Source organism: Leptidea sinapis, chromosome 29 (assembly GCF_905404315.1).
Source record: "Leptidea sinapis chromosome 29, ilLepSina1.1, whole genome shotgun sequence".
Taxonomy (NCBI): Eukaryota; Metazoa; Arthropoda; class Insecta; order Lepidoptera; family Pieridae; genus Leptidea; species Leptidea sinapis.
In genome coordinates, this window is record NC_066293.1 from 2,444,409 (window position 1) to 2,457,531 (window position 13,123).

At 33.2% G+C, this 13,123-nt stretch overlaps 1 protein-coding gene and 3 non-coding genes across 4 annotated transcripts; 1 reads left to right on the plus strand and 3 right to left on the minus strand.

Annotated features, from left to right (window-relative positions):
- Positions 1 to 4,661: 4,661 nt before the first annotated feature.
- On the plus strand, positions 4,662 to 4,733 carry Trnap-ugg (transfer RNA proline (anticodon UGG)). The gene has a single exon. It is a non-coding gene; the product is annotated as a tRNA-Pro (tRNA).
- Positions 4,734 to 6,921: 2,188 nt separating this feature from the next.
- LOC126973289 (60S ribosomal protein L32) lies at positions 6,922 to 11,556 on the minus strand. Its single transcript, XM_050820505.1, has 3 exons — positions 11,367 to 11,556; positions 9,083 to 9,192; positions 6,922 to 7,117 (listed from the first exon to the last, which is right to left on the minus strand). The coding sequence occupies exons 1-3, from the start codon at positions 11,479 to 11,481 to the stop codon at positions 6,938 to 6,940; spliced, it is 405 nt and encodes a 134-aa protein (XP_050676462.1). The 5' UTR covers positions 11,482 to 11,556; the 3' UTR covers positions 6,922 to 6,937.
- LOC126973662 (small nucleolar RNA psi18S-841/snoR66) lies at positions 7,992 to 8,120 on the minus strand. The gene has a single exon (XR_007731404.1). It is a non-coding gene; the product is annotated as a small nucleolar RNA psi18S-841/snoR66 (small nucleolar RNA).
- Positions 10,988 to 11,118, minus strand: LOC126973663 (small nucleolar RNA psi18S-841/snoR66). The gene has a single exon (XR_007731405.1). It is a non-coding gene; the product is annotated as a small nucleolar RNA psi18S-841/snoR66 (small nucleolar RNA).
- Positions 11,557 to 13,123: the final 1,567 nt, after the last annotated feature.

Genomic DNA, 13,123 nt, shown 5'->3' on the forward strand with positions numbered 1-13,123 from the left:
TTGACGATGTAAGCCGTGCTCTTTCTAAAGCTAACCACTGGTTTAGTGACAACAGTTTGCCAAAAAAAAATGTATAAGATTTATTATGCGTAATGTAAAGAGGCAAAAACATTTGTAAAAATTAAAGCTGAATTAATGCTTAATCTAGCTGATGTGGCCAGAGATACTAACTAGATAAAAGACGCACACATTTTTTTTTCACATTTTAAGCCCATAGTTAAAAATCTTACCAGGTGCATAAAAATTTAGTTAAAGCTCGTGTAAAACAACAAAACATCTTATATTAAACGAGGTTTTTATAAATAATTTCATCTTTACTTACCGAGCTCGTGTTTTTGACTTCAACCAATTTTTGCACGAAAATTCGTACATCGAAACGTTATTGGGACTCAGTATACAGAGTGTTTCGTTTTCTGATCTATATTGCAGTATTTTTATCCATCCGATATTTATACTAGTCATCTAAATTCAGGCTATTGTGGCATTAAAACCGGCTAGCTATACATTGACGAAATAAGGATAAGCCAATCAGAAAATTAACAAAAATATTAAAGGTAAGATTTAGAAATTGAAAACTTAAATGTGGGATAATGGATAGGGCCTATAATAAGAGCAGAAGAGGGCTATTCGCCCTAAAAAAAGCTCCTAAAGAATAATTGAGAGCAAATTTTAAAGAAATAAACATCCTGTTGCCTCGCAATATATTCTTGATAATGTTATAAGTGAATTTGCTAGAAACTGTCATACCATAATGTTAATTAAGACTGGGAATAGAGCGACCGCCCTAAGCCTATTAAATAATAATGATACTACATTGTTACCATATTTTTATTTTAAAAAAGCTTGCTGAGTTTCATGCGTCCCTTCTTCTCAGGTCTGGCATTCTTTGAATAGGTGGAGTTTTTGACTTTCAATAAGTGATATCATATCCTATTTTAGTCACGTCAGTTGGTGCTGTGGCTACTGCTTCGACTACCGAAGACAGCAAGCGTCACAAATGTGTCGGTCTCAATGAGTCTTACATCTTTGTGCCGTTTGGTCTGGAGACACTTGGCCCGTGGGGCCCAGAGGCGCAGAAAATGTACAAAGTACTATCTTCTCGTCTCAAAAGGACTACTGGCAACCCAAGCGCTGGCAGCTATTGCGGTCAAAGGATCAGCCTAGATATCCAAGCGTATCAAATGGTGCCAGTATTCTGAAACACCTCCACGTAATGATAGTTTCAATTTAATGTAATCATAGTACCGTAGATATAGTTATAAGATTTGTTTTATTTGAATAAAATTATAAAAAATGGAACATAAACCTCGTATTCCTGTACCTGCAGAAAAAAGAACACGGGGTAGATAGGAAAATGAAATAAAGGCCAGTATAGGAAAAACATGGACGAGGAAAGCAGTAATCAAAGCGACCTTCAATTATATTGTAGTTTATTTTAAGACACTGAATACTCGTTCACGAATTACGTATTAGTTTTTTCATAATATTAATGAATAGGCTTAAACCATTATTATAAACACTGTACTTATTAGATATAAGTCCCTTTATCAAATTGTATCACCTATTATGATTAAGTTTCTTCTTACTCACTTACTATAAAGCCAATCAACCGTTCAGAGAGTAAACCTGATTTAGATGTTTTATTATTTTTAGTAGACATAACACTTATCTATCAATAGCTGTGAATTTTCGCCAATTTTTACATGATAGCTACTTTTTTTGGATGGTAAGATTGTTTCAGCGTCGTTTCTTTTTTAAACTAGAAAAGTAAAAATAGATGTAAGCATCAATGTTGGATCAGTATAAAAAAATAAATTATAAATTAACAGCCTGTATAACAGATAACGAGCCGTACTTGGTACGGGGGCGTGCATCGTAAAAAATATCGTAACATTCACAATCATTGCCTTTTCCATACCATTTCGCCGATCTGACGGCTGGATGGCTTTATGCAAGATAACATTTAAAATAAAACGACTCCCCTTTACTACTTTTTTATCTTAAAGCGATACCCTTATTACTTTTTTTTACGTGATAATCTTTTTTTATCAATAAATGCTTTTAACAAAATAATAATAAAAAATTTTATCCGTAAATTAGGTCACATCCTTATTTTTACTCTCTTCCCTTCCTTCTCACATTTAAAGGAAACTGTTTCCTGGAGTGGCGTTAATTTTTCACAAAAAAAAATATATAGAATAAGTCATCATTAGCAAAATTATTATTTTTAAATTAGAAACATCGAAAACTTGCCGACAAAACAACAAAATTCCTATTACTAGAAATACATAATTATAGGATATATTCTATGTTCTTAATTTAAAATTTTAATTTGTTTGTTTTATTACTCAGGTAAACGGAGAAAAATTTAAACAACATCAATTCTCTGAATACTCATTTCTCTTGATAGTCCATTGAAATGTTACTATTTAAGGACCGAATTTATTTATTTTTGGGACATGTGTGGGGGGACAATAGAATATTAACGCGAAATTTCTGAGGTTGCCGCCCTTGTCCTCCAGCTGCCATCTTGGAAAAAGGGGTGCAAACACAGTTTTCGCGATATCTCTGAAACTATGCCTCCTACAAAAATTCGTTAAGGCAGAATTTGTAGCAAATCACTTTGCCTACAAATATATTAATATAACTTTTTGCGCTAAATTTAGAATTAGAGAAGTTATAAGCAAAAAAGTAAGAAAATTTCTATAACAAAAGTATTTTTTGCTCTTTAATTTTTTTTATACATTTTACAAAAAATTATGGGATATTTACTTTAATTTAACTACTTTTCTTAATGAACAAACGACCGGATTCAAAAGCAAACAACATAAAGCAATTTTTAATGAAAGCCCCAGATGATATATATTTAGCGACAAAGGTAAATTAAATTTAATGTATAATATAAAAAGTGTGTTTTATTTCCCTGCATTCTTTGAGAAAAGCACTAAATATGCCTCGGCGGAAATGGCAATTGCCTGTCTGGTATTAAGTGAAGTTCTCGCCTACGGCTCGGCCTTCGAACTCATACTGACCTGCAATTGCCTATTTCCCGGCCTTTGCAATAATGTACTATTATACAAAATTGAACCTAACCATTAAGTATTATAATCTAAGCAATACAATTATAATTCTAACAAAACAGTAATATTCATGTCAAATATGTCAATTTTCTTTAAATTTAAATAGTCATTTATTGAATAAAAGCAATTTTTATAGCCATTCTGTTAAATGTGTATACTTTTATAATAAAGTCCCAGCCACTGCATTAGTTCAGGCCTTATCTATAGATAAATTTAAATGTTTTATTAAAAAATGGTTCTGTCGTAAATCCTATTACTCCACAGCTGAATATCTAAGTGATCGGACAGCCTGAGACTAGATTATGATTATTTTATAGCAATAGCAATGACAGTACAATATTGTATAATTTTATTAAAAAGAGCGCAAAAAATGCAGGGAGAGTTTCTTGCACCACTTCTTCTCTCTCATTTGTTTCCAAAGCGGTAGTTGTATCTAGTATATTAGAAATGACATCAAAAAGAATTCTAAAGGAATCAATTTTGAGAAAATAAATGCCTTTTATGCCTTTATTGTCAACAAGTATACCTAAGTGAACAATATTTTGTCAAATGCTGAAGCTGTAAATTTTGTTGTAAGAGGGGCAATGACTTTATTGTCACTTCCCAGTAAGTAAAGCTCAACTTTTCCGAAGTACCTAGTGGTAAATGGTAAATATATGTATATGTTATATTGTATAAATTCTTTATTCAATGTATCTACAAGAAAAGTGATATAAATTAATAATTGATTTGTTTTGACTTACTCATTCATCTCTTGCATAAACCATTAACCGCTATGACAGTAGTTCGGCAAACGGTAAATTATTACAAAATGGCACGCGAGCTAGAACACGCAGACAACATACAGACATTTTAAATTACGGCTTCAACCTTTTCGTATGGATTTGGAGAGCATACGGAATAAATGGTGAACCTTTATTTACAAAATGGACCTGTCAGATCGCTCACCAGACAAAAATCTTTTTTTTTTTTGTTACGGGCCTCGGGGTATTAATAAAAAAAATACTTTTAAAAAAACCGACTTCAAAAACTGAAAAGTATCAAATAACTAAAAATTTAATTTAATACACCTGTCACCTGTACCTTTAATAGTAATAAAATGCTATTATTTATATGTGTTACCTATTGATAGGTTTTAAGTCGTTTTACTAGATTTCGACGATTCAAGTTTATTTTGGAAGTTTGTGCCTTTGCCGCTCAATTATTTTTATTATTCTTGCCTACTTCACTTTGAAACATTTGCTTTCTACATCAAATCTAAACAATGTTAATCTATGCACTTTTTGATGTTGGTGTTGTATAAAAACTGAATATTTTCTGCGGTCATAATATAATAGTAATTTATTTGCTTAAATAATTTTATTTTCCTCGTACTTACTCGAGAGAAAGTTCATTACTCGTACGATATTCCTACCTACGCAACATCAACTGTTATAAAGCCTTCAACTTGTTAGAACGTTACAGTACAGGCCACGGGCGATTACAGAGCAATCAACATGATAAACTTTCCAAACAAGTGACGTAATAGTAAGTATTATGATCTGTCATGGCTTAAACGTCTATTTCATTCATGGTCATCAAGGCTCGTTGGTCTAGGGGTATGATTCTCGCTTTGGGTGCGAGAGGTCCCGGGTTCAAATCCCGGACGAGCCCGATTTTTGTTTTATATTTTTACTAAAATATTTTTTTAACACAGTGCTGCTAATAATTTATCACCTTTTTTTTAATTTTATTAAAAGTATTTAATATACTGGGTAAGTAAGTATTAAAGTTAAAACAGTTCGTTTTCCACCTTAACTTTAAATTAACCTTTAGTATGTATTTAGGTACATTGACGTAATATTATTTAGCATTGGTAAAGAGTAAACGAGATCAGATTTAGAGCTAATAATAATCAATAAATATAATTCAAATTATGTACCTGTCGAAACTATGTAAGTAAAATATATGTAAGTGTAGTAAGGTATACACCAGACTTTAAAAATATATAGAGATAGGTATTCTAGTACGTAATTCTTATACTTTATATTGTCACTACCTACATGAAGAAACAACTATTTTGTCAAGAAAATGTACCATGATTAATTGATTAATGGCAGAATTTCCGCGTTGGATACCGAGGCTGATCCGTTGACCGAAATAGCTGCCAGCGCTTGGGAATCCAGTAGCCCTGTAGAGGAGCGTAGATAGTACTTTGTACATTCTCTGCGTATCTGGGCCCCACGGGCAAAGTGTCTCCACACCAAACGGCAAAATAAAGATATAAGACTCACCGAGTTCGACATACGACTTGACTGTCTTCGATAATCGAAGCAGAAGCCCCAGCACCTACTGGAGTAGATTGGATATCGAAGGAGCCAGTATCGAGTAAGTCGCGTGTACACCAGCGCCCTACCCCGTGCCCAAGCCGCAAGGCAATGGTCTACTTCGGGTAAATATGTATGAATGATTCTACTAGGTCCTTCTTGTTTCCTATAATATATTTTAACGAATAACCTTTTTTATAGACGATAGCCATTTATACCGGTTGACGGAAAGAAATCGAGTGCGTAAACTACAATAGAAATAGTTCTAAGACTACTTCAAACTGTATTTTCACTGGTACGGATCGGACGTAGTGCGAAAGCGCTCTTAATAGTGATTTTTATATCACTAGAAATAAGGAATTTGCTCATAACTTACTTACAGGATTAGGATTTATAAAGTTAAAAACAGTCTTCACGATATTATTAGACGGGTATTTATTCAATTGAACAACAAAATATTTTACTTATTACTTACTGGATTGTTAATTATACCTGCTCCATTCTCCACAAGGTGACAAGAGTGACGACGGTGCGCTCATGTACCCTAGTCTCGCCTTGCTTCGTGTCGGTTTTTCTGACTGACAGACTGCTGAGAGTGAGTAGCCTAACACTGGATATAACCGGATGATACGGTGGCCGTCCTTAACCAATTGACCTGCATCGTACTTTGTACGGTAATAATGGACAATGCGACATATTATGATTGAATCGAATGTGGACCGCTACCGGACCGCCTCCGATGGTTCAGACGTACCAAATCCGATCATGATTTTATAGCTTTTCACATGCACGTGATATTTTTCACGGAATCGAGTAACGGTTTATGTACTACTTTTATAGAATTATGTATATAAAAGGAACCAATCATTTGGAATTAGCTAAGTCACTTGAATCATGTCATGGCAACTGAAGTGTCGATGGCTAGCACTCCTACCGCCTCCACTCACCAAGTTTCATACTGATTCAGCCTATATGAGGCCTAGTGCGTCTTGCGTGGGCACCAGGTTCACACTTGATTCGAATTCTTGTATTGTTAGAGGCACTCCGTACGCGGCCATACTGCCTGAATATCGAAGCCACTCTAGTGTACAGGTTGTCAGGTAGGTGTACAGATTGCAGTAGGTACAGTTCGAAAGCTCGGATAGCGAAATGTACTGCGTAGTCTTAAAATATATGAAAACTAAGGCCGGGTATCCACCAACGCGGAGAAGAGGAGAGATGTATTTTGATATCCAATCAGATTTCTTTATTTCCACATCTCTTCGCTTAGCTTCGGTGGAAATGGATCACGCGTAAAGGAGAGGACTCATTTTTCAATAGAATTTTGTACTGCGTCGACAGTCAGAGCGGAGCGTTTCTTTCCCCACTGCCTTCCCGCCGCACCTCGCACACCCGAAAGCGTTTTTATAAGCACAGCTCACATCTCCTCTCCGCTTTGGTGGTAATAACATGACAGCTTCGTAGCTTTTCTCCTCTTGGGTGGAAACTGAGCCTAAGGAGCAAATAGTCTATGAGATAAATAACCCAACACGACAAAGTTTAATAATAAATTTATTCGTTCTCTTGGGTACGAAGTCTTGCGGCTGCATTAGTGAGTCTGATACTAAGCTGCTGTGCACGCTCTACGATCAACTTCCGCTTCTTTGAGGAGACACCATGTGCGATCTCTGCGCAGTACTTCCTGTTTTGCATCATCAGGATTTCCAGCTCCTTAACATTGTGTACTAGTACCTGTAATATATTTTTTAATTTATTGAAAATTGTAATAAGACTTGACATTGTAATAAGAATCATTAAGAGAAAAATTTAAAGAAATAATCTGTTTGACTGTTGCTTCTGAATATATTCTTGATAATGTTCTATATGTTCATAAGCACATTGAGGAATTTGCTAGAAACTGTGATAATCATAATATTAACACGAGCTACAAATATAAACTTGTTATGCCTATTACTCGGCTAACTTGAGATAGTAAGTCTTTTGTGGGGCAATGTATATGCTTTTACAACAAGATCCCACGAAGTGTTCAATAAAAGTATTACAATATTCAAAAGAATTGTTAAATATTTCCACACTTTCTTAATAATTCCACAGATTGGGAATCTTTCAATAAGTGATGTCACATCCTATTTTGTATAAAAATATTTGAATTTGACAAATGAGCAGAGGGAAATCAGTAAATGCCTTAATGGTAAAAACTCTTCATGTATTCTGTAAATTTTCTCCTATCTAAAATTTAGTTTTGTAATGTACTGGAGAAAACATCATATAATAGAAATAAGTGTACACTATTGCATATGAATTGCAATTATAAAAACCAAGAGATCATCTCTCCAATTAAATATAATTTTAATTAATTAAAAAGCAATACAATTTTTTTATGAAATACCTCTAGCATAGAGTGAATACCAGTTATTTAGCAAAAACTAAAACCACTATTTTCACAAAATCAAACTGATATGTTATTTAATTTCCTGTAAAGTTTCTATTTTCTTGTACACCAATGTTTAATATTTCTGTTCAATTGTAAATGCTGCATTAACTTTATGAGAATTCAGAATTGTAGTGATACATTACATATGAGTAAATAACTCAAGGTTTAAAGGTAATGTACCTACCAATATGACCAGGCAATAAAATAAATTGCGCGGAATAGGGTTGGGTAGATTTAATGTAGCAAGGTAACAAATTGTGATTAACATATCAATTATGTGTAACACAGAGTGCCCTTGCAAAATACAATAATTTTTGCAGTATAACCAAAGGAAAAGAACAGATCTCCATCAGGGGCATGCATTGCTTTTCTAGCAAGGTAGGCACTGTTGATACAAGCACCTACCACCTTAAAAATATAATATTTAGGTATCACACAAACGCGAAGAGGATTATGTTGCGATTTACTCTAGTCATGTTAATTTTGAGTTTTTAAAATTAAGTAAGCTAAAACTTACTGGGTGGATGATACACAAATAAAATTTAAAAAAACAAAACTTTATGAATGATGCAGGATTCGAACCCACGACCTCCGATATTCCATGCCGGTGCTCTAACCAACTGAGCTAACCATTTGTGTACCGCCTCATTACAAAATTCTGTTTTCTTTGTTTAACTCTCAGGTTGTGGCTTCATCTACAGGACCAACTTTACAGTTGATTACCTGCTACACCCCAATATTTGCATATTAGGAAATTGACTTGAGATGTCGCTCTTGTAAATCTAAACAATATGTTATGTTTTTAAAGTGATAACCCTAACTTCTATACACAAATAAAATTTGAAAAACAAAACTTTATGAACGATGCGCGATTCAAATTCTGTTTTCTTTGTTCAACTCTCAGGTTGTGGCTTGGATGTTCAATAGAAATTTTGTTACAGAATAATAGAACTAAATTACCTAACACTAGTGTTATATATTAGCTAGGTTCTTCTTAAGATGGTAGACAGTGCCTAAATGCCTTTATAGCATACATGCCCCTGCTCTATATTTATTAGTTATAGATTAGTTGAGTAGATTTTTAGTAAATGCAATGACAGTTCAAAAGTAAGGCCTTGAATAAAGATTATTTCAGTTTGTTTTGATCATTGCTCAGGCACTGGCTAGCAGTGAGCCAGCTCTGGAACAATAGAATATTATAGCTTTTAAATATGTGGTCCCTTATGCCTGTGAAAGAATACACAAAATGAAATAGCACTCACCTTTTTGAAACCATTGGGTAACATGTGACGTGTTTTCTTATTTGAACCGTAACCAATGCTGGGCATAAGATACTGGCCCTTGAAACGCCTACGCACTCTGTTGTCAATACCTGCAATTCAAACTTTATTAGTCAATTTTCAATTAAAATTAAAAAATGCTTATTATCTTTGATTAACATGAGTCATATTATGTTTTGCATTAAAGTTAAATTTTTATTTATTTTTAATTTAGTAGTCCCCCTAAAAATGTGATCTGGAAAGGTCTCAAAAGATCGGGTTAACTAAATAATAATAAAAAAGTGCTTTATACACAAAATAACATTTACAATTACACACATTTTAATCTTTTAATAAGTGTTTTATATAAAATAATGCTGTACTATTTAAGTTTTAAAAGCCAATATTTAAGAGGAACCCAAATCAATTCAACCCATTGATGTATAAGTTTTAATATTCTTAAATTAGCCTTAATGAATTATTCTATTTTTCTTATATTGGCTTCTGTGGAAGGGGCACCACAACTCAGTTTAATGTTAACATTTAAATGTAGACCACCAAACTTTATTAGTATTTGAGTTGCAGTCGTGTCAACGAATTTGCAAGCATTTACGGTATTGATCAGTGCCAAGATTGAAAATGAAATATATTTTTAAGAGTACAATAAGCTTCGAGGGTATATGAACCCTCACATCTGAGCTAAGCATCCCTATAGGTGTAAATATTTGTATGATGAAAAAGTTTACAGGAATATTTTTTTAAATATTGCTATCTGGCAGCCATAGTATAGGATGCGCCTAATTTGGAGCTAAATAATTTACAATATGAAACAGCATCAATTACATATTTATAATGTTTCCTTGAAGAGCTGTAATAAATTACTTACATTTATAATAATTATATACAAAAAAAAATGGGTAGACCCCCTACTTATACAAAAAAATATATTAAGGGACTCCCAGTAGTTTTTTCCCAAACAATAATTATAATGAGTAATATTCATCATTTTGGACCCATCCTACTTTGCTATAATACGAATGAATGAATGAATGAAAACTTTATTAATAACAAACACAAACCACACATAATAATACAACTAAAAAAGACTTAGAGGTAAAAAAATAATGAAAAACTTATAGCATAAAAATATACAAATGATAAAAAAAAAACAAATGAACAAATGTATGCATAATATTATAGTGATTATCTTAATTTAAAAGTACTGTGTAGCAGTTATTGTTATCAAAAGGAACTGACTCAGCATTATGCTGCATTGGAATAATACCAACACAGCGCTGATTTTCAGCAGCCCCCAGGTGACCGATTGAGTAACTACTATTGTTAAAAAATAAATTTAGTTTTATTAAAGGTTCCAAAATATTTTTTTGGAAGATGGTAATTTGAAATAAGGTTCTACTTGTTTAGAATATTACATAAATATATATATGCATACATAAATATTAAAATAATAGCAATTTTAGAAATATTGGCAGAAACAAACTAAAACTTTGATCCCATTATGTATTATTAATAAGATATATCTAACAATGTAGGACTTATGCACACAACTTGTGAGCAGATACTTAATAATTCAAATCGACATAAGGATGAGATTTTTAACTTTTTTCTGGAAAGTTCCAACAGTCTTCAAATTTGGTATATCATTACAGCACTTGGTGGCACTCTACCTAAAACTTCCTCTAAAAGAGGCGGAATGATGGATGAAAAGATGATCTTAAAGCTGGTGCCAAATGATAATAGATCCAACCCATGGTTCTACATGGTGGATGTTTGCTTAGTATTCATAAACAATAGTTACCATGATCAATGGAGCACTAAATGCTACATTATCTATGATAAATCATAAACTGATACCAGTTAAGAAGTAATTAACACGAGGTTTAACTGTTATGTACCTACCAATATGACCAGGCAATAATTATATAAATTGCACGGAATAGGGTTTGGTAGATATAATGTAGCAAGGTAACAAATTGTGACTAACATATTATTTATGTATAACACAGAGTGCCCTTGCAAAAATATAGATATGATACTCGTGCCACATACAAGTTGTGATCTCTAGCAATTAGATATAAAAGGGAAAGAAACATAACCTCTTAAAATTTTATGGTGGTCTATGGACCGCATTAATTGTATATTAATCAAAAGATACTTTTAAAATTGGCATGCGTGATGATTAATATTGATTAATTAGGTTTTGAGTGCATTTGTTAGAAGTTGTATTAAATAAAATGTGTGAATAAGTCTTAGAACAACAGCTTACCTCTGGGCTTGCGCCAGTTACGTTTAAGTTTGTCATATCGATCCGATTGATGGCGGATAAATCTTTTCGTCCTCTTTTTGACGATAGTCGGCCTGTATACGGGCTTGATTGCCATTTTGATGTGTTATTCAAAAACACACGGCGGTGAACCACGCGGTAACACGGCCGCACAAAAAGGAAGAAAGAATAGACAATTTTAAATGGACAGAGTTCTGACGTGTTATGTCAAATATTTTATTGTGAAGTATGAACCAGTAGAAATCTACATGATGTCTATGGTCAATAATAAAAATAAAATATTCTTGGCTTAAATAATTTTTACGGCTAGATAGAGCCTCTTGGTGTTAGTCACTTTGTCTTCAGTGTGCGTGGGGTTCTGAAAATAAAGGTTAACTATTCACCACTACTTTTTGGGACTTGTTTACAGATGTCACAGTCTATTTAAACGTACTTATAATTATCTAAGGACAATATTGGTATTAATCAAAGACTTACAATATAATATGCCCCCTGGGTAGTGTGTTTCCAAAACAGTTTCGATTTAATGATGTCCAACGGAATATGAACGCTTAAATCAAGCCTAAACTTGATTTTTGGCAGGGAGTGATCCTTTTGTCCCTTCTATCGTACTATTCGTTAGAGATGGGCGTTTAGGTTTCTGCTACGCAATATCGTCCATTACATTTTTTCTACGAAATCTGTTACTATAATATGTTTTTTCTGCCACAGGCTTCTTATTGTAACCTCATAAGCTACGTTTTGTACGTGGACGGCACTTGCTCGAGTCGTTTTTGGAAATATTCTGTTTTTCTAAATAATAATTATAATAAAGCCTTTTTTAATGATTTTCCATTTGATTTTCTACATTTTAGTTTTAGTATGTTAGTGCGGTTAGTCAACAAACATGATTATTTTATTATTAACTTCTATGTTAGTAAGTTAAAATGCATGCACTATGTTGGCTTTCTTCGTAATTTTCAAATGGATACCAGTTGTGTAAGGGCCTCCTCCATTCCTTTATATCTTTCCCTATTTCGAGCCAGTTAGTTCCGCTAATCTCTATAATCTCATCGGTCCACCTTTTATGCGGTCAGCCCACATACCTCTTTCCTGCAGGTCCCTTCCATGTGGTGGTCTGAATGGTCCATCTAACGTCTGTCCGGCCCATTGCCACTTTAGTTTTAATGTTTTTCTAAATATAAAGTTTTCATTAATTATTTCGTTGGATTTTGGGTATTTTACAAATATATTATAGTGCTCATAACTGTTTATGGTTTGAAACGCTAAAGAGCTATTATTTTTATACCTATTATAATATAATATACCTTCAAATTTCAAAACTTTTAGTCTATGTACAGACTAATAATTATTATTCACAATTTGAATTTTGGCAGTTTATGCGGATGACGTAACCTAGATACAAACATGTTCCTTCGTTCCGTGTTCAACGTACTAAAAAGAAAAGAAACGGGTAGCATTTACAAGCCAACATAGCAATAGCAGTTAGCAAAGAGTATAATAATATATAGGGAAAAGAGAGCCCTCTCTACGCATTATGAGCTGTCTATTTGAAAACTAGCGCCATCTGGAGATTGGCCCCGAAAATAACTATGCATAAATAAGCTCGAAATTATAAAATCATTTTTAATGTTGTTACGCAATTAAATAATATCTCTACTTTTTAATGCAGGTATTGCAATTTTTTACCGTGTTGAAATTGCTCGTAGAGTTAGTTATTTAATTTTGCCACAACATAG